At 58.0% G+C, this 16,308-nt stretch overlaps 7 protein-coding genes across 7 annotated transcripts; 2 read left to right on the top strand and 5 right to left on the bottom strand.

The window, feature by feature from the left end:
- Positions 1 to 180: 180 nt before the first annotated feature.
- Positions 181 to 1,024, bottom strand: BO82DRAFT_359317 (mitochondrial 54S ribosomal protein bL33m). The gene is made up of 2 exons (XM_025636546.1): positions 919 to 1,024; positions 181 to 739 (listed from the first exon to the last, which is right to left on the bottom strand). The coding sequence occupies exons 1-2, from the start codon at positions 929 to 931 to the stop codon at positions 570 to 572; spliced, it is 183 nt and encodes a 60-aa protein (XP_025486403.1). The 5' UTR covers positions 932 to 1,024; the 3' UTR covers positions 181 to 569.
- Positions 1,025 to 1,651: 627 nt separating this feature from the next.
- BO82DRAFT_214282 (uncharacterized protein) lies at positions 1,652 to 2,375 on the top strand. Its single transcript, XM_025630726.1, has one exon. The coding sequence runs from the start codon at positions 1,842 to 1,844 to the stop codon at positions 2,319 to 2,321; it is 480 nt and encodes a 159-aa protein (XP_025486402.1). The 5' UTR covers positions 1,652 to 1,841; the 3' UTR covers positions 2,322 to 2,375.
- Positions 2,376 to 2,603: 228 nt separating this feature from the next.
- On the bottom strand, positions 2,604 to 3,783 carry BO82DRAFT_436802 (uncharacterized protein; the record flags this gene model as incomplete). The annotated part of the gene is made up of 2 exons (XM_025641144.1): positions 2,604 to 2,656; positions 2,823 to 3,783. The coding sequence occupies 2 exons, from the start codon at positions 3,781 to 3,783 to the stop codon at positions 2,604 to 2,606; spliced, it is 1,014 nt and encodes a 337-aa protein (XP_025486401.1).
- Positions 3,784 to 4,753: 970 nt separating this feature from the next.
- Positions 4,754 to 7,234, bottom strand: BO82DRAFT_396286 (aromatic amino acid ammonia-lyase; the record flags this gene model as incomplete). Its single annotated transcript, XM_025638831.1, has 2 exons — positions 4,909 to 7,234; positions 4,754 to 4,816 (listed from the first exon to the last, which is right to left on the bottom strand). The coding sequence occupies exons 1-2, from the start codon at positions 6,808 to 6,810 to the stop codon at positions 4,754 to 4,756; spliced, it is 1,965 nt and encodes a 654-aa protein (XP_025486400.1). The 5' UTR covers positions 6,811 to 7,234.
- A 537-nt stretch (positions 7,235 to 7,771) lies between these two features.
- BO82DRAFT_436800 (MFS transporter) lies at positions 7,772 to 9,443 on the bottom strand (the record flags this gene model as incomplete). The annotated part of the gene is made up of 5 exons (XM_025641143.1): positions 9,313 to 9,443; positions 9,222 to 9,242; positions 9,098 to 9,155; positions 8,977 to 9,036; positions 7,772 to 8,919 (listed from the first exon to the last, which is right to left on the bottom strand). The coding sequence occupies exons 1-5, from the start codon at positions 9,436 to 9,438 to the stop codon at positions 7,772 to 7,774; spliced, it is 1,413 nt and encodes a 470-aa protein (XP_025486399.1). The 5' UTR covers positions 9,439 to 9,443.
- Positions 9,444 to 9,627: 184 nt separating this feature from the next.
- Positions 9,628 to 10,877, bottom strand: BO82DRAFT_359315 (Clavaminate synthase-like protein). The gene has a single exon (XM_025636545.1). It carries the CDS (start codon positions 10,709 to 10,711, stop codon positions 9,776 to 9,778), a length of 936 nt encoding a protein of 311 aa, XP_025486398.1. The 5' UTR covers positions 10,712 to 10,877; the 3' UTR covers positions 9,628 to 9,775.
- Positions 10,878 to 11,969: 1,092 nt separating this feature from the next.
- On the top strand, positions 11,970 to 15,860 carry BO82DRAFT_347538 (acetyl-CoA synthetase-like protein; the record flags this gene model as incomplete). Its single annotated transcript, XM_025633794.1, has 1 exon — positions 11,970 to 15,860. The coding sequence occupies one exon, from the start codon at positions 11,970 to 11,972 to the stop codon at positions 15,858 to 15,860; it is 3,891 nt and encodes a 1,296-aa protein (XP_025486397.1).
- Between the last annotated feature and the right edge of the window lie 448 nt (positions 15,861 to 16,308).

Here is a 16,308-nt window from a genome sequence, read left to right as displayed (position 1 = left end):
AATTTGTTTGCTCGTTATGTTGATTTATGTGGCTTAGTTGATATCCTATCCTTATGAAACGAAACTTGTGATTATGATGGGACTGACATATCCCTCATATGTGCTTTGAACCTTTCAGCTGATGAAAACATTGATACCTTGCAGGCGATATTTCCATTGAGGAGGAATTGTGGAAAAATAATTTGTGATATATTGAACGATGATGGACCCAGATTGTACTGCTCTAAAACGCCAGAATGCAACACAAGAAAAGCAGACAGCTTAAACATACATGGAGATGTTGAGTTCATCCCACAACTTGAAGTCTTAGCTGCTGCGCGGTATAATATACATGATCATATCTTCGAAAGTTCGAGAGTTTGGCGACCCGCTGCATCGAGATGGTGGCCGTGATAGTTGCTCCGAGGTTCTCCGCGATTCGTTATAATGAAAGCGAGGGAACGGTATCAGGGAATTGTCCAGGCCGAGATCTGACTTGGAAGTATTGCGACGAAGACGAACCACCGTCGAAGGATGCGCGAGACGCCATTTGACGGCAGCAAAAGCCTCCGTAGAGCCGAGGTTCCATTCTATTTATTCCGACCACCCTTGGTTGCCTCCAGGAAGAGGACCTGCTTCTTCACGACCGGGTCGTACTTGAGCATGCTGAGCGGACGGTGGGTACGGGGCCGGACCATTGTGCGGTAAAAGCCCGTCATGGCCATCGAGATGAGACGGACGGTGATGGTACGAGACTTGGCTATACACGTAGAAAAGAGAAGAGATTAGCTTCTGTTCGCAAACGTGTCTCTAAAGAGCTCCAAGGACTGAGAAAAGTGGTGCGACGTTTTTTTTCTTCTTGTGTCCGACCGGGCTGGAGATCCCGCCAGCCGCGGGCAATTGAAACCCAAAGGGGCTAGCAATCGAGGTAGTACTCACCTTTCTTGGCCATTGTGTGCAGAAAGTGCAGTGAGCGAGTTGAGGGGGTGAGGCGTAAGGTTAGTGGTTCGGAGGATCAAAGGCTTGCGTCTGCGCGATCGGGGATGCGGAGGTTGCGGCGGAGGTTTGGTGGAAACTTTGGCGGTGCTCTTCGTGATGCAGGCACGTGATTTAGGCGGTGAGGGGTGTGGATTTGTCTATCGCGGGCTCCAGCCTGGGCCGCTGGGCTCGTTGGGTGGTGTTCCTAATTGGGTTTAGCTCATTGGTGGGTGCTTCTTCTACATCTACATTTCTACTGTACAACCACCCCCTACATTCAAATCGAGCTTCTCAGAGCGGATCTTTTTCTTCTCAAAATGCTTTGATGGACTTGCAACGCCTTCATTGATTGTCTCAGTTTCTACGACTCGATCAGACACTGCTTTCGGGATTTCTGATTCACAATGCGATTGCGTTCCAAAGTATGGGCAGCACGTGGCTTGTAGCTGCGAGACTGGAGTTGAGATCTTTGCCCTGGAGCAGCTGATCGATCGCAAGAGTTGACGGACGATATTCACAGACACGAAACAAGTTATTGGTTGGGCATCAAACTTGTTCCTCCAGGACGGAGGGTGCGATGCCCAATACCGTTGTGAAAATAAGGAAAAGAATCCGACACTTGGTGTGCTAGAGATATGCTACACACCCTCCCATGACCTTTTTTGCTTTCTCCGCAGGCAGCACATTCGTTTTCCTTCAGAAGGGCAACAATCTGCAGATCCCTCGATTCTGCTTACCGAATGGGATCTAATACTCAGGTTACGTTTGCCAGAACTCGTTCGAGATACCATTCTCGTCTCTACTGTTCAGGAAACGCGCTTGTCTGGGCAAGACTATGCATCCTCGAACTCCAAGGGTAAGAGACCAGGTGGCTGTTCGTTCTCATGATCATTTTGTGGTGGTCGAGAAGCAGGGAAAAGGGGATACCTTTCATCCCCCACCCCCCTATCCAGCATCTATACTTTCTGTCCCGACATGATTTATTAGTGTCGGCTTTCTCGTGCTCCCGGGCATGCACGCCATTACCCGTGTGTGGATCGTCGATATCGAACGTATTGGCACAGAGCTGCAGAAATAAAGGTCTAGGTATCATCTGCCTCCATCCTTCTTCAAGCGGACGACTAGGGCGTCTCGACGATCGACATAGCTTGTCAAGCTTGAGAAGGGAAGCTTCAGAGGCCAACTTTGGCTTCGGGGTGGGACGGATAACTCGAGGATACTTTTCTAGCTACTTACCGGAGACACCACCATCACTCATAGTTCGATCGACCGCGACTTTCGGAAATGACCAACCGCTCACCATGAAGCTTGTCGAACTGCGGGGGCTCGAGCGCTTTTTGAACAAAATGATGTGCCCTGAGTGAAAGTATGTTTTGGTACCGGATGGCACAGCAGACTTCCCTCTGGATTGTCAGGCGACCCGGACTGATGCGCTATTGGCCCCTGCATCTATGCGGGTGCACCAGCCACACCTAATCGGGACACGGAGTGTTCATGGTATTTCCACGGGGTTGATCAAGCTGCTGAGCCGGATTCAGGTGAGGTTAAGTTTCTTTTGATTGTTTAGTGGAACGTGCTGCATATGACTTGAAAGAGGCTTCCATGGGCTTTTGTGGCTGATATGGGGCATTGTATACCAATGATGATCATTTGTGATTCCTGATCAGTCCGTGCCATTGGCCGGAGTTACCTATGCGCTCTGTGGTTTGTTAGCTTTACAGGAGGAATGGAAGAAAGGTAGTTGGATTATTTTTATTGTTGTTTTTCGCCGAAGAGCTTTTTTTTTTCTCTTTTTTTCGTTTCTTGGTTGTCTTTCCGCTCTCAGTCTCTGGTTCACCACATGTCATCCTGGTCGTGCTCCTCACCATATTCACTTGCGGCTTCAAATGCCTCGTCGATGACGTTCCCTTTCAGATCCATGCTAACATATTCAATCATTGGAAGATTGAGATTCTGAGCAGGCAGACGGGGTATATCGGTTACTGGAACCTCGGGTGGAGCGACAGTGTCGTCGTACAGCAGAGGGTTATCCAAGGTTACGCCTTGAAACGTTGGCCATGGCATGTCTGTCGCGTATACCCCGCAGTAGGGGCAAGTTGGAATCAGCACTCTGGAGTTGCGTGTGTCAGGCCGGTAACGGGAATAAGGCCTCCATCGATAGGAAGCGGAACCGGGCCGAGTTGTGACCTCAGGGCTGCTCAGTGCCGAACTGCGTCGCGGATTGCAGTTACATGGGACAGGGCGGTCGACTCGCACCGGCGTTTCAAGGCGAACATCCCAATCCAGTGGCCTTCCGGCTGCCTGCCGAATTAGCAGCTCCTGGATTGCAGCCGCCGTGCTCGGGGCTACCTCGCGATCTCCGTATTCCTCGATTAAAGCCAGGTAGGACTCGGGTTTGGAAGATTTGAAAATGAAGCGTATGATGTCGACTGTCGATATCACTGGAGCTGGGTCTGGCTCTGCCCACCTAGCTGTCTGCAACCGCTCCAACGCTCGATCTCTTGGGCCGGTGTCACCGTTAATGGTGCTGCTGATACTCGGAACCGCATCTTCCGAATCTTGCATACCGTTCCTGAGACTCAGCTGCTGCACGAGTTGTCGCTGTAGATACTCTTGTCTATCACGTTTGCGGAGCTCCTGAAGAACTTCCCACTCGAGCATCTGTCGATTATACTGCATCCAAATCCAAGCCACCCGGGGGTCTTGAGGAAGGCCCTCGCTATCGCGGTCCGTTCTTAAAGTGGCCATGGGCACCCCTAAATCAAGTCGCTCCCCAGGAAGCGAGCGTTCGTATTCGCTAAGGCGAGCTTCCTGTTCCTGCGTCATGATGCAATATATGGTGTGGGGGGGGCTGATCCCACCAGAAAACTGGGGGCCAGGGGGAGGAGGATCGTGCCGGTCAGGATCGCGTGCCTGCTCCCGTAGGATGCGAAGTCTTCGATTGCGGTGGCATTCGAGGTTCTGACAACTCGGCTGCATGAAGCCATTTGGCCCACAGCACGGACACTGGCCTTCCAGCACCGGCGGAAATCCATGACTCGCGAGCCCTCGGCGGGCGCCTAGCGCCGTCCTGCACATTGCACATGTCTCCGATTCTGTACTCCCTGCGTGCCAGAAGCAGTTCAGCCATGTCATCTTGAAATACCTCAAGCTTCTGCCGAAGCTGAGCTTGTGAAGAGCTTTGTTGTGTTGTTGTTGTCTTCTGAAAATTCCTAGGTGGGTGTTTCTAGAAGTGTTCCGTTGGAGAGGACGGGGAGAAGGGACGCTCTGAAGGGGAAAGGATCGATGATGGATTTTATATTGGCTTGATGGCTGTAATGCCATGTTGCTGAACAAAGACATTTGACGAAGATCATCCTTCTCAAGGGGTGTAGTTGACGCGGAAACTCCAGCTGGAGAGCTCCTCTTGCTGATACCTACTACCGGTAGATATCCCACACAAAGGTTGAAAGAATTATGAATTGGAAATCACCCTCACATTAACGCGGCATCTGCAATATCAACTTGGGTTATGGCAGATTAGATTGGCTCAACTGGATTTGGTGTGAGGGGAGCTTCCACACTATTCTCGGCAGCGATACAACATTCAAAAGGGATCTCCTCAACCTACACATGGCTGAGACGAAGATCTGGGTCACTGCATCATGGCTCGAATTGCTGCATTCTCATTTAATGATCTAGGTGCCACCCTCTATCTACCCTGCGTCGCCGAGAGAAAACACCAGTTGAAGAGGATACTTCTGGAGCCTGATCTGGATTACCTGGCACCTTTCCTTGAATGATGTGGATGGATATCTCAGGATAGCATTTGGTAGCGTCCGCAATAGTCTGGATTCTGCTGCATTGCTGATATTGAATTCTAAGGTACATATTCGATAATATCTACTACCAACACTCCAACAGGACCCGCCGCAGACGCCCCTCGCGCAAGGCCATATAGACCTTACTCACCTGTGACCCGATGGTCCGCTTGCCTGCGCTCTGGGCCCGATCGACCGTCGGGTGGTCGGCGAACCCCCGGTGGAGCGGGACGCCCAGCTCCTCCCGCACGAAGGCGTAGAGCCGTCGCGACGCGCCGCAGAGGTAGGTTGGGGTGGGGGGAGAGGTAGTGGTCTGCGTGAACCGCGTGGCGCGGACGGTTTCGTAGCTCTCGCGCAGCATGCACGCGAGCTTGCGCTTCCACTCACGGATCGGTGGCCCCTCAATCTCGGGAGTCTCGGGTGGCAGCAGGTCCAGCAGGGTGCCGGCGGTGCTCGTGGCGGTGGTGGTGCAGCGGTCGGCGAGGTCGGAGGTGCTGGTTCGGGACCAGTGGTACATCAGCTCGGCCCAGATGGTGGTGCGGATGTGTCGGAGGGTGGTTGGGTCCGCCGCCGCCGATGCAGCAACAAGCTCGCCGGTGAGCGCGTCGACCTTGGGCCGCACGTCGCGCAGAAACTCCGTCTGCAGCACACGCAGGTCCAGGGCCTGGCACAACACGTACAGGAAGGTGGCGGTCATCAGCGCCAGGACCTCGACGGCGTCGGCGGCGTAGCGGCACCCCACAAGGGCCAGCGAGTTGAGGCTCTGGTTGTGCATCTCGGCCGACTGCACGTGGTTGCTGACGGGGTGGTTGAGGTAGCCCAGCTCGGAGAGGTAGGCGGCCATATTGATGTCGAGGCCCTTGAAAGCGTACGACAGGCTGGGGTCGTCGAGGCTCAGGTTCGGCGGCAGCCCGTGGCTGAGCGCCGGGTTGAGCAGCTCCGAGCACTGCGCGAACAGCATCTTGCCGACCATCTGCACGCAGCCCAGCGTCTTCTCCATCGCCGACGTGATGGCCGCCGCCTGGAAGTTGCCGCCGTGGTGGACGTGGCGCCCCGCCACGCTGATCAGCGGGTTGTCGGTCGTCGAGTTGAGCTCTGTCGCCACCTGCGTGAGCGCCAGCGCCATTGTCTCGAGCTGCGGCCCCAGCCACTGCGTCGCGGTGCGCAGCGCGTACCGGTCCTGGCTGAGCCCGGCGTGGCCCGCGGCGTCAGTCATGCTGCTGCTGCCCGCCGCCCCTTCCTCCGTGGACCGCGCCGCGAGACGGGAGTCGGCCAGGAAGCCGAAGATGTTGGCGGCGGCTTCGATCTGCCCGTCGTGGGGTCGCACGGCCGCGATGAACGGGTGGTAGTTGTCCGCCTGGCCCGCGAGAGCCTCCGTGGCCATGGCGGTCAGAAGCTGCGACACGAGGAGGAGCTGGTTGGCCTCGAACAGGACCAGACTGGCGGCGCCGCAGCTGAAGGCCGTCCCGTTGAGCAGACCAAGTCCCTCCTTGGGTCCCAGATCGAGCGCGGGGAGTCCGAGCTGCTGAAGGGCTTCGTCCGCGGGAAGGACCTGGTCGGTCGCGTGGACATGCACGGAGATGTCGGGGTTGCCCTCCAACGTGCCCGCAATGTAGGAGAGCGGCGCCAGGTCGCCCGAGGCGGAGATACTGCCCCGGAGAGGCACGACGGGCGTCACGCCGTGCCGCAACAGCGTGAGGATATGTTCGACCACGACCGGCCGCACGGCCGAATGACCGCGGAGCAGGGAATTGCATCGCGTCAACATGGCCGCCCGGACCACGGGAATCGGCATGCTATGGCTTCGATGGCAGGGGCTGAAGGTGGCGGGGGCTTCCAGGGAGGACTGTCTGCGATCGCTGGGCAGGAGAACGCACGAGGTTTGCATCTGAATGAGGGCTTTCTGGAGGCCGGCGTAGTGCGTGGTCCGCGTGTCCGCACTGCCGCCGAACCCCGTGTTGACCCCGTACACCACTTCGCCACGCTGCAGCTGCTGGTCGAGAAAGTCCACACTGGCTTCCATGCTTTGACGAACAGTGGGGTCACTGGTCATAGTGGCATGTTGGCCGTGTCTGGAAAGATTCGATTAGGGGTTGAGGGGAAGTGGACTGCCCGGGGTGGAAAACATACTGAGCCACGACAACCACCGCACCCACATCTAAAGTACTTCCGTTCAGCACAATCGGGGTTTGGCTCTTCAGTAGGTCCTCTACCCTTTGACATGAGGAGAGCACACTCTCAGTGAAGGACAGACCGCGAGCATCGCGAAGTGTCAAGTCTCCCATGATGTTATGGCAAGATGGTCGGGTCGCCCGTCGGTTTAGGGTTGCTTCTGAGATGTGGTGGCCGGTGAGAGCCTGCATATAGGACAGCGTTATTATCGCTCTTTTTTTATAGTCGTCCGAAGACAGTCTGACATCTCGCCAAAGAAAAACCCAAAAGGGTAAAAGAGGAAGTTTCTGCAGGATTGGACGGAGATTCGTGAAAATGGACACGGTCAGTGAAGAATGAATGTACCTATGCCAATGCCTTACTCCGTACTGAGGCTGTCCAGGTGCAAAGGCTGGGCCTGCGTGGCGGTGGTAAGTGAGTTACTAGCATTTCAATGCATCCTTAGTTCTTATGGCGGCATCAAATGCAAAGCTAAGATAGAGCAGAATTGAGCAGAATTAAGCAGAATTATTGGACACGGCGCCGGCCGACCGGGCCGTCAATGGCTTGCACGACCATAAGCGAATCCCGCGAAAAGCAAATGGGAAATAGCGGTGTAAATCACATCACAATGACGATGGCTGAGGTAGACCAGCGAGAACCCTTGCAGATTTGCAGATCTGCAGATCATAGGGCCAGGGCCCACCCTTACGCACAGGTCAGAAATGCTGCCTTCCGCACCAGCAAACGTTAAGCCAGATCCTTCCTGTACATTTCGGATATCTAACTTGCCACTCATATACCCATAGACGAACACGGTGAACTCGTGCAGCATGAATGAGACATGATGAAACCCATCCGGATCAAAAAGCCTTCCTGTATGACACCACGCCGCCGAACCAGAACAGTACAGGGAAGGCCGAAACCCCCGTCAGCAAGCCCAACACCCCGGTCATCGTGGGCCAACCCGCACTTTGGCGAATGTAGCCCGCCAGCAAAGGGCCGGCAACGGAGCCAGCAGCGTAGGCGGAGTTGGCCAAGCCGTACGCCAGCCCCATTGCCCCTTGAGTGCCAAAGGTCGACGACGGGGCCTCTTGCTCCGTCTCGGCCGCGGCATACGAATTCTCGGCCAAGACCAAGGGGAACAAGAGACTCACGCACACTCCCAGAAGGAAGAGCAGGGCGCAGAGGAGGATCTTGTGCGCCAGGTCGTTGTCGGACACCAGACGGAGAAGGACGGCCGGGGGCACACTCAGCAGCAACGCTCCGCCGGCCAGAAGCCGCCGATACTTGGGGCATCGGTCGTTGATCCACCCGACCAGCGGGCCCAGAAGGCTGGGCACGAGGAACGGGATGAAGATCAGCCCCTGCGCGGTCTGCGCCCATCCGTACGCGTCCTGGACGAACAGCGGCAAGGCACTGTCGAACGCGGCGATGACGATCGAGATCACGACACACGCCCAGAGGACGACCAGGATCCGCGGCGAGGAGAGCAGTCTCCAGACGCCCTGAAGACCGGTGGGCGATTGTAACGCTGGCGGTGCAGCAGGTTCGAGGTCATTCTCCTGGCGAGCGGCCGGTTCCAGCGGGGAAGGCCCCTGGTCCAAACCGCAAGTGAGCTCGGGGGCATGCGTCCTCTCAATGATCAACAGCCGAAGTGCCAGGTCGATTCCGATCAGGATAAACGCCACGATGAAGACAGCGTAATACCCGGCGTGTTCATAGACCGCACCGCCGATGAGCGGGCCCACGAGGTTCCCAATGGTCATGCCCGTGCTCATATACCCCATGGCGTGGCCCAGCTGCTCCTCCGGGACCGTGTCCACCAGCAATGCGCACGAGACGGTCCAGACGATGGCAGCGGCGGCCCCCTGGAGGAGGCGACCGGCGATCCAAAAGCCAATGCGGTTCCCCGCGCAGAACAGAGCAGTCCCCGCGCCCAGCGTCATCACGCCGGCCACCATGGGCCACCACCGTGATCGGATGCGGTCCGAGATGTAGCCGCTGAGGGCTGGAAGTGGCGGCGGTGTTAGCATCGGTGTGGGGTCTCTGGTCGCGACGTACTCACGTGCAGAAGAAAATTGAGCAGCGCCGTAGAGCGCGATCAGGATTGAGGTCCATCTTTGCTCTGTGCTTGTGAGACGGGGATTAGCGACACGAGGGATCAGACGGCTAGAGGGCATCATTACCATCATTTCTGGATACCCCGAGTCGATCATGGAGCGCAGTAGGAACCACAGGTACAATCTAGAGCGGCTTAGCTACGGGACCAAATGCGCTGCCCGGATGAGTTGGAACTTCTAGCAAGCATACCAGTCCATACAAAAAGCTATCCTGTGGACGTTTGTCAGCCTATAGATTCATGATTGCATGTCCGTGGTTTCAGGCGAGGCCGCATACGTACGGTAAAGACCGCGTAAGACGCCACAAATGTGATGAACGAGACAGAGGATCTCAAGTGGAAGAGCACAGGACGTCTTTGCCTTGGGTTACAGTCGAGCTGCGAGTGGCTCACTGTCGCGCTGGCCATGGGAGTCTGCAGCCGGCTATTACAGTTGGCAACACGCCGTGAAGGTCAGGAGCCGAGGAAGTTTCCCGTGCTTAAGTTAACTATTGATGGCCAGCATATGGAGCATATGGATCATATGGATGAGACTGGTTTGAACAAAGATCACTCGGAAATGCGCCCATCCCTTGCTTGATTGAAATGAGCGATTTCCAGACTATTGACGGGAGGGCCCTCGCAGCATGCCATGCACCGCGCTGATCGCTACCCTTCGCCCGCACGAGCCCTAATTTGAATGGGTAATACAATTTCCCAACTGCAGACCACTACCTCAAAACACCATTTACATTACGGTCCCAATTCAGCCCTGGTGATACTCCGCGGCCACCCGTTTGGTCAGCCACTCATAGGAAGTCACCGGCTTCTCCTGGTCCCAGTCGGCCATACTGGGCCTCCATTTCCCCGGCACGTCACAGCCCGGCAAAGTCTCGATCATGACCTCGGGGTCCACTGCCCCGGTATACGCAATCGAGTAGCGATCGAACACCAGCTTGCCCTTGTCCGACCGAGCCCCCAGCGTCTCCTCGCGCGGCCCCACGACCTGATGCAAGGCGCTCTTCCACCGCCCATTCGACTGACGCTCCAGCATATCCCCGACATTGACGACGATCGTGCCGGGCTTGGGCGCCACCGGCCGGAAGACGGCGCCGTCGTGCACCTCCAGCCCGCCCACGTGGTCCTGGAAGACGAGGGTCAGGCCGCCGTAGTCGGTGTGCGCGTTCAGGCGGCGCGGTTCCTGGCCCGCGGGGGCGGTGGCTGTGGCCGAGGCCGACTGCAGCACCATCTGCGGATAGTGGAGGAAGCTGATATGCCCGAACCGCTGGCTCTGCATGCGGCACAGCGTGTCGCTCTCGATGGCCAGGATGTCGCACAGCGCGCGCCGCAGCGCCGCCTCAACCTCGTTGCACGCGTCCCAGAACCGCGCGTAGAAGGCGCGGAACCCCGGGAACCGGGGCTCCGGCAGCCACTGGTTCTTCGGGTTGGCCGGGTTGCCGACCTCGAGCGTCTCCTTGTGGTCCGGGGACGCGATGCGGTGCGCCTCGACGGCCGCCTCGTCGAAGACCAGCTGGCTGATGTGGCCCACGCCGTACTCGGCGTAGCCGAGGTGGTCCTCGAGGGCGTCGCTGGCGGGCCGCGGGATGAGGTTCTTGGTGGCGGTGTCGAGGTTGAAGAAGCGCTTGGAGTGGCGGTTGGTCAGTTTTGGATGTTTAGACGGGTGAAGGGGCAACTTATCCATTTCAGGGCGTTGTCGTAGACCTCCTCGGGCATGCCGTGGTTGGCCAGGTAGATGAATCCGTAGGTTTGCAGGGCGTGGTCTAGTTGTGTGAGCGCTTCTCGTCGTTCGGCGGCGGACCCCCGGAGCTTGGAGCAGTCGAGCGTGATCATGTCCGCGGCCTCGTTGCTGGACGCGGAGGCTGCGAGCTGCGGGTCATGGTGGGAGGATCCGATAGAGCCCATGGTGGTGGTGCTTTGGAAGAAGAGACGAAGCAGATCGGTTTTGTCTCCTGTTGTGTGGTGCGTGGAGGTGCGGAGGCTGGCTGGGTATCAGCTGTGTTGAGCTTTATATGATTATACCGCGGGGGACAAGCTGACAGTATTCCGTGGCAAGACTACAACGGGACTAACGCAATGAACTGGACTTGTCCTGTACAGTGCAAGGATGAGGCCTTCTTTCGCAACGAGGGCACAATTGCACGATTGGTGTTTCAAGGGTAATGCGAGTGCATCGTGTGCGCTACACCGCTTGTCGATCGGGGGGATGGCGTAGCTGAGCGTTGCAGGATCAGGATGAGTTGAGTTATATTGACTGCATGCACTGTCGATCAGCAGGATCTGTCACAGCAGCCACACGCACGAATCAATCAGTCTTGCAGTCGAACCAAGCAGTCGCCAATTCCTCAAAGCCATCGTGGTCCGTTCTTTCTCTCACTCACTCACTCACTAGCCTACCCTCCGTGGCCACGAATTTCACAACCCTCCACACTTGATATGCAGCCACGTCTGAATAGTGCCTTTTGCAAAGCCTGTAATTCATGCACAGTCTGCACCTAATCTTCTTCCTCTATTTCGCTCCCACCTTATGAGGTATCTCTCGGAGTGCTCTTTCACAAGTCACAGCGACCTGGCTGCACTCCTCTGCGAAGAGGCATCCGCCGCTCAAACAATGTGAAAATGAGTGACAAGACAATCTGTACGGACTTCAGATCGGCTCCGAACCCTTGCCTGCTGGTGCAGCGAGGACACTGCAGGAGACTTTCTTCAAACTCGAGCTCGAAAAGAATGTGAGGCGACTGCTCAGGGCTGTAAGAAGCCATGTGACAGTCGGCTGAGGAGGTTTTGGACCCGGACGTCGACCCAACAGGGGATACTGTCTCGCATATAAGTAGTCGCCATTGGATCAATATCGCTGCAAGTCTACTATACATCCCCGAGCGACGACCCCCAGTCTGGACCACACCAGCAAAATGGCCAGTCCGAACTTAGGAGGCAGGTTCATGGAGTTCGAGGGCGTGAGATTTCCGCCGTTGCCGTCCGACTCCTACAGCCCTTCGCTCGATGGCCAAGTCACGAAGTGGATCCCCCATGATATCTCCCAGGAGGAGCTACCCACCCGCCTATGTTTGAGCTGGGCTTTTGTGCTGTCTCTCTATACAACCTCGCCAGATGTGCTGTTTGGGGTGCTCGATGACACACAGGGTCAATGCAAGGGCGCCAATGCCATTGTTCCTTGCCATCTGAATCTGGACTCGGTCGACACCGTTCGCGCCAGCTGTGCGATGGTCAACCAGTACTGGCAGATCAGTCGCCATTTTGAGCAGATGGGGCTGGACAATCTGCGCACGAGCAGCGCCGAGGCGACTCGTCTCTGTGACTTTCGCAACGTCTTGGTCATGCGCCTGATGGCTGGCCTCGACGAGCCGAGTAATGACAGACTGTCTGAATCATTGAGTTCTCAGTATCCACTGGTCTTAATATGCGGCCTGGATCGCGAAGGTGTGACGGTCCGTGTGCATTTTGACTCGACCGTTCTCTCTCCCGAGGTGTTCGAGTCGGTCCTGCACACACTCTCGCACACTCTGACGCAAGTCACTTCCACGGCCAACCTCGACACACGTTGGGCGCACATTCAAACCAGTAACCCCAAAGATCTCAAGAAGAGTCTCCACTGGAACACGCAGAGCGGCACTGAAACAAGCCGCGAATGCGTTCACCATCGGATCGAACGTCATGCCACCGAACGGCCCCTGGCACCCGCTATCTGCGCGTGGGACGGAGACTTCTCATACGGCGAGCTTGACGAGAGCGCGTCTTACCTTGCCCATCAACTCTTCCATGCCGGCCTCACATCCGAAGGCCTTGTCTTTATTCTGTCGGAAAAGTCCAAGTGGACGCCCGTCGCCATCCATGCCGTCCTCAAGGCCGGAGGGGCTTTCTCGTTGATGGATCCCTCGCAGCCGACTCACCGGCTTGCCACGCTCTCCGACCTCGCGTGCCCTCATCTGATCCTGGTCTCCAAGCAGTACTACGCCAAGGCCTGTCTCCTCGGACCTGAAGTGATGATTATCGAGGAGATGAGCGCTGAACCTCCCGCCAAGGACCCAGAGATGCCGCGCTGGCGGGAACGGGCTAGGGTTCAGAGCCATCACATGCTCCATGTGGGCTTCACCTCTGGGTCGACAGGCACTCCCAAGGGCGTCATCACCGACCACGCCGCCTTGACCAGCGGGGAGCCCGTCTCCGGACTCGACAGCTCGTCCCGCGTACTGCAGTCGACATCATACTCCTTCAGCGCCTGCATGTGGGAGCACCTGGTGGCCTTGACCTACGGCGCCTGCCTGTGCATCCCGTCCGAGGACGAGCTGCAGAATGATATCGAAGGGACCATCCACCGTCTCGGCGTCACCTGGGCGATGATCACTCCGTCCGTCGCGCGGGTGCTCGAGCCCACCAAGGTACCCAGCATCCAGACCATGTTCCTGGTCGGCGAAGCGATCGGCCGGCTGGAAGTTGGGAAGTGGGCGCATCAGGTCGCCCTGCACTCGATGTACGCGCAGTCCGAGTGCGGGAGCCCTATAATGACGAAGCGGATCCTCGAGCCCCGAGACCTGTCAGCGGTGGGATCGCCCGGCGCCGCAATCGGATGGATCGTCGATGCGCAGGACCACAATCGCCTGATGCCGCTGGGCGCCGAGGGGGAGCTGGTGCTTCACGGGCCGTGTCTGGCTCGGGGCTATCTCCACAACCCCGAGCAGACGCACGCCACCTTCATCACGTCTCCGGCCTGGATGGGGCAGGTCGGCTATGCATCAACCACGCGGTTCTTGAAGACGGGGGATCTCTTTTCGCGCAGCCCCGTGGACGGGTCTTACCATTTCCGCGGCCGCAAGGGCGGCAAGGTCAAGGTCCGGGGCCAGAGAATCGAGCTGGCCGAGATCGAGTACCACCTGCGCGCCCAGTTTCCGGAGGCCTCCCATGTCGTGGCGGAGCTGGTGCGGCCCCGCGACGTGGACTCGCAGTATGGCATGCTCGTGGCCGTCATCCCCGTCACGTCTATGCGGCCAAATGGCGTAAATGCTGCGGGTCACTGCCAGCTCCTGCCCCCCGATGCAGTGTTCCTGGCCCGCGCACGACGGGCGTTGGACCAGATGAGCGAGGTGCTGCCGTCTTACATGATCCCTAACTCCTTCATCCCGGTGGCCAGTCTGCCGCGCACTGCGTCCGGGAAGATGCACCGCCGACTCTTGGTCGAGACCATCTCCCGGCTCTCTCGCAAGGAGATCCTGGCGTACATGACAGCCTCCCAGCTGTATCGCCCTCCGAGAACCGAGAGGGAAACACTCTTGCAGTCAATTTTGGTCAAGACACTGTCCCTCGCCGCGGAAGAAGTCGGGATGGACGAGTCATTCCTCGGCTTAGGGGGTGACTCGCTGTCCGCGCGGCAGCTCGTAACACTCGCGCGTGGCGAGGGACTCAGCCTCACGGTGATGGACTGTCTCCAGCAGCCCAGTCTCAGCTCCCTCGCCGAATGCGCGAAGACCAGTCACTCAGAGCCTGTCGACCATATCCAGGCCACTCAGGAGGACCCTTTCAGCTCGCTGCGCCACGACTTCTTCGACAATCTTCCCCCCGACCTAACCGCCGACATGATCGAAGACATAGCTCCGGTCCGCGAGACACAGCTCTTTCTCGTGCAGTATCAGATCCTCGACTACCTTCAGATCCGGATGGCTGGCCCGCTGGACCCCGTGCGACTGCGCGGGGCGTGCGAAGGCCTGGTGCAGGGCCACCCGATTCTGCGCACGATCTTCCTCCCCTTCCACACCGAGCACGTCCAGGTCATCCTGCGAGCGGTCGACGTGCCGTGGCGTGTCGTGAGCCCGCCCATCGCTGGCCACGACGCCGACCTCTGGGCGCACGCCGTCTGCGCCGAAGACCGCAGCACGTCGACGCCGCTCGGCGGGCCATTCCTCAAGTTCATTCTGCTGCAGGATGCCTCCCTGCAGCAACATACGCTGATCATCCGCATCAGCCACGCCCAATTCGACGGCCTCTGCCTAGACACGCTCCTAGGCGACCTCGCCCAGCTCTACCGCGAGAGAAGCAGCCCGCTCAACATTCAAACCACCTACGCGGACTTTGTACGCACGTGCGCCACGCTGCGCACGCCGCCGGCCCTGCAATTCTGGCAGACCCTCCTCGCCGACGCCACCCCGACCGCACTCCCGCTCACCCCGTCCACCGCGCCCCAGGAGGCGGCGTGCATCGTAGCCACGCAGGACATCCCGACGGCGCTACCGCCGCCGGCCGGCACGACCTGGGCGACGGTCGTGAAAGCGGCGTGGGCGCAGGTGCTCCGCGAGCGGACGCGCCAGCCGGACGTGACCTTCTGCCAGATGGTCAACTGCCGGTTCGTGGACGTGCCCGCGCCGGAGCGCATCGTGGGGCCGTGCCTGAACCCGGTGCCCGTGCGCGTGCGCGCCGCGCCGGCCTGGACGGTGCGCGATCTCCTGCAGGCCGTCCAGGACCAGCACGTCGCCTCGCTGGAGCACCAGACGCTTGAGTGGGGCGACATCGTGGCCCACTGCACGCCGTGGCCGCGCGACACCGAGATCGACTCGATCGTGCTGCACGAGAACATCGACGCCAGCCCCGTCACGACCGTTGAGGGGAACGCCGTCTGGCGGCTCAAGGCGCACAGCGTGGATAATCCGCCCGAGCGCACCATCTACCTCTACACGTATCCGCAGCCGGATTCGCTGTACGCCGTGCTGGTGCTGTCCAGTGCGGTGGGCAGTCAGGCGGAGGCGCAGCGGCTGGTGCGGCGGTTCGGTGAGGTGGTGGGGTTGTTTGTGCATCGGCCGGGGGCGATGCTCTCTGCGTTGTGAGTTCTAGTTAGATATCAAAAAGGGAAGGGGGGAAGGGGGTCTATAAATCTAGAGCTTAGATTGGTGTATGACGGTTCTCCCGGACCATTGTTTAGTTGATGACAATGATTATCTGCATGGATGATGGCGGATTCTCTGGTCTTCACTCCAGATCTGATCTACGTAGTATTCTCATGCAGTTTCTTGGCCCGCTCGTTCTGAGTAGACCCTTCCTCCTCGCTTGGTAAGAATTGGTAGACATCATTCCATTTGCATTCCTGAGCCCTAATGAGCCCCTCTCACTATGGGAAATGCGGGGGAAACCGGGGAAATATATGGGGGAAGGCACTACTCCTAAATCGGACTAGTATGATTGACGATGGACGATTGACGACTAACTATTGTCTAATGGCTATTGTTCACCTCCACCACCACCTCCTCCTCCTCCTCCTCCTCCTCCTCCTCCTCC

The sequence above is a fragment of the Aspergillus uvarum genome, assembly GCF_003184745.1.
Source record: "Aspergillus uvarum CBS 121591 unplaced genomic scaffold BO82scaffold_91, whole genome shotgun sequence".
Lineage (NCBI taxonomy): Eukaryota > Fungi > Ascomycota > Eurotiomycetes > Eurotiales > Aspergillaceae > Aspergillus > Aspergillus uvarum.
The sequence above is the reverse complement of the archived record's forward strand: the minus strand, read 5'-3'. Positions and strand labels throughout refer to the sequence as shown.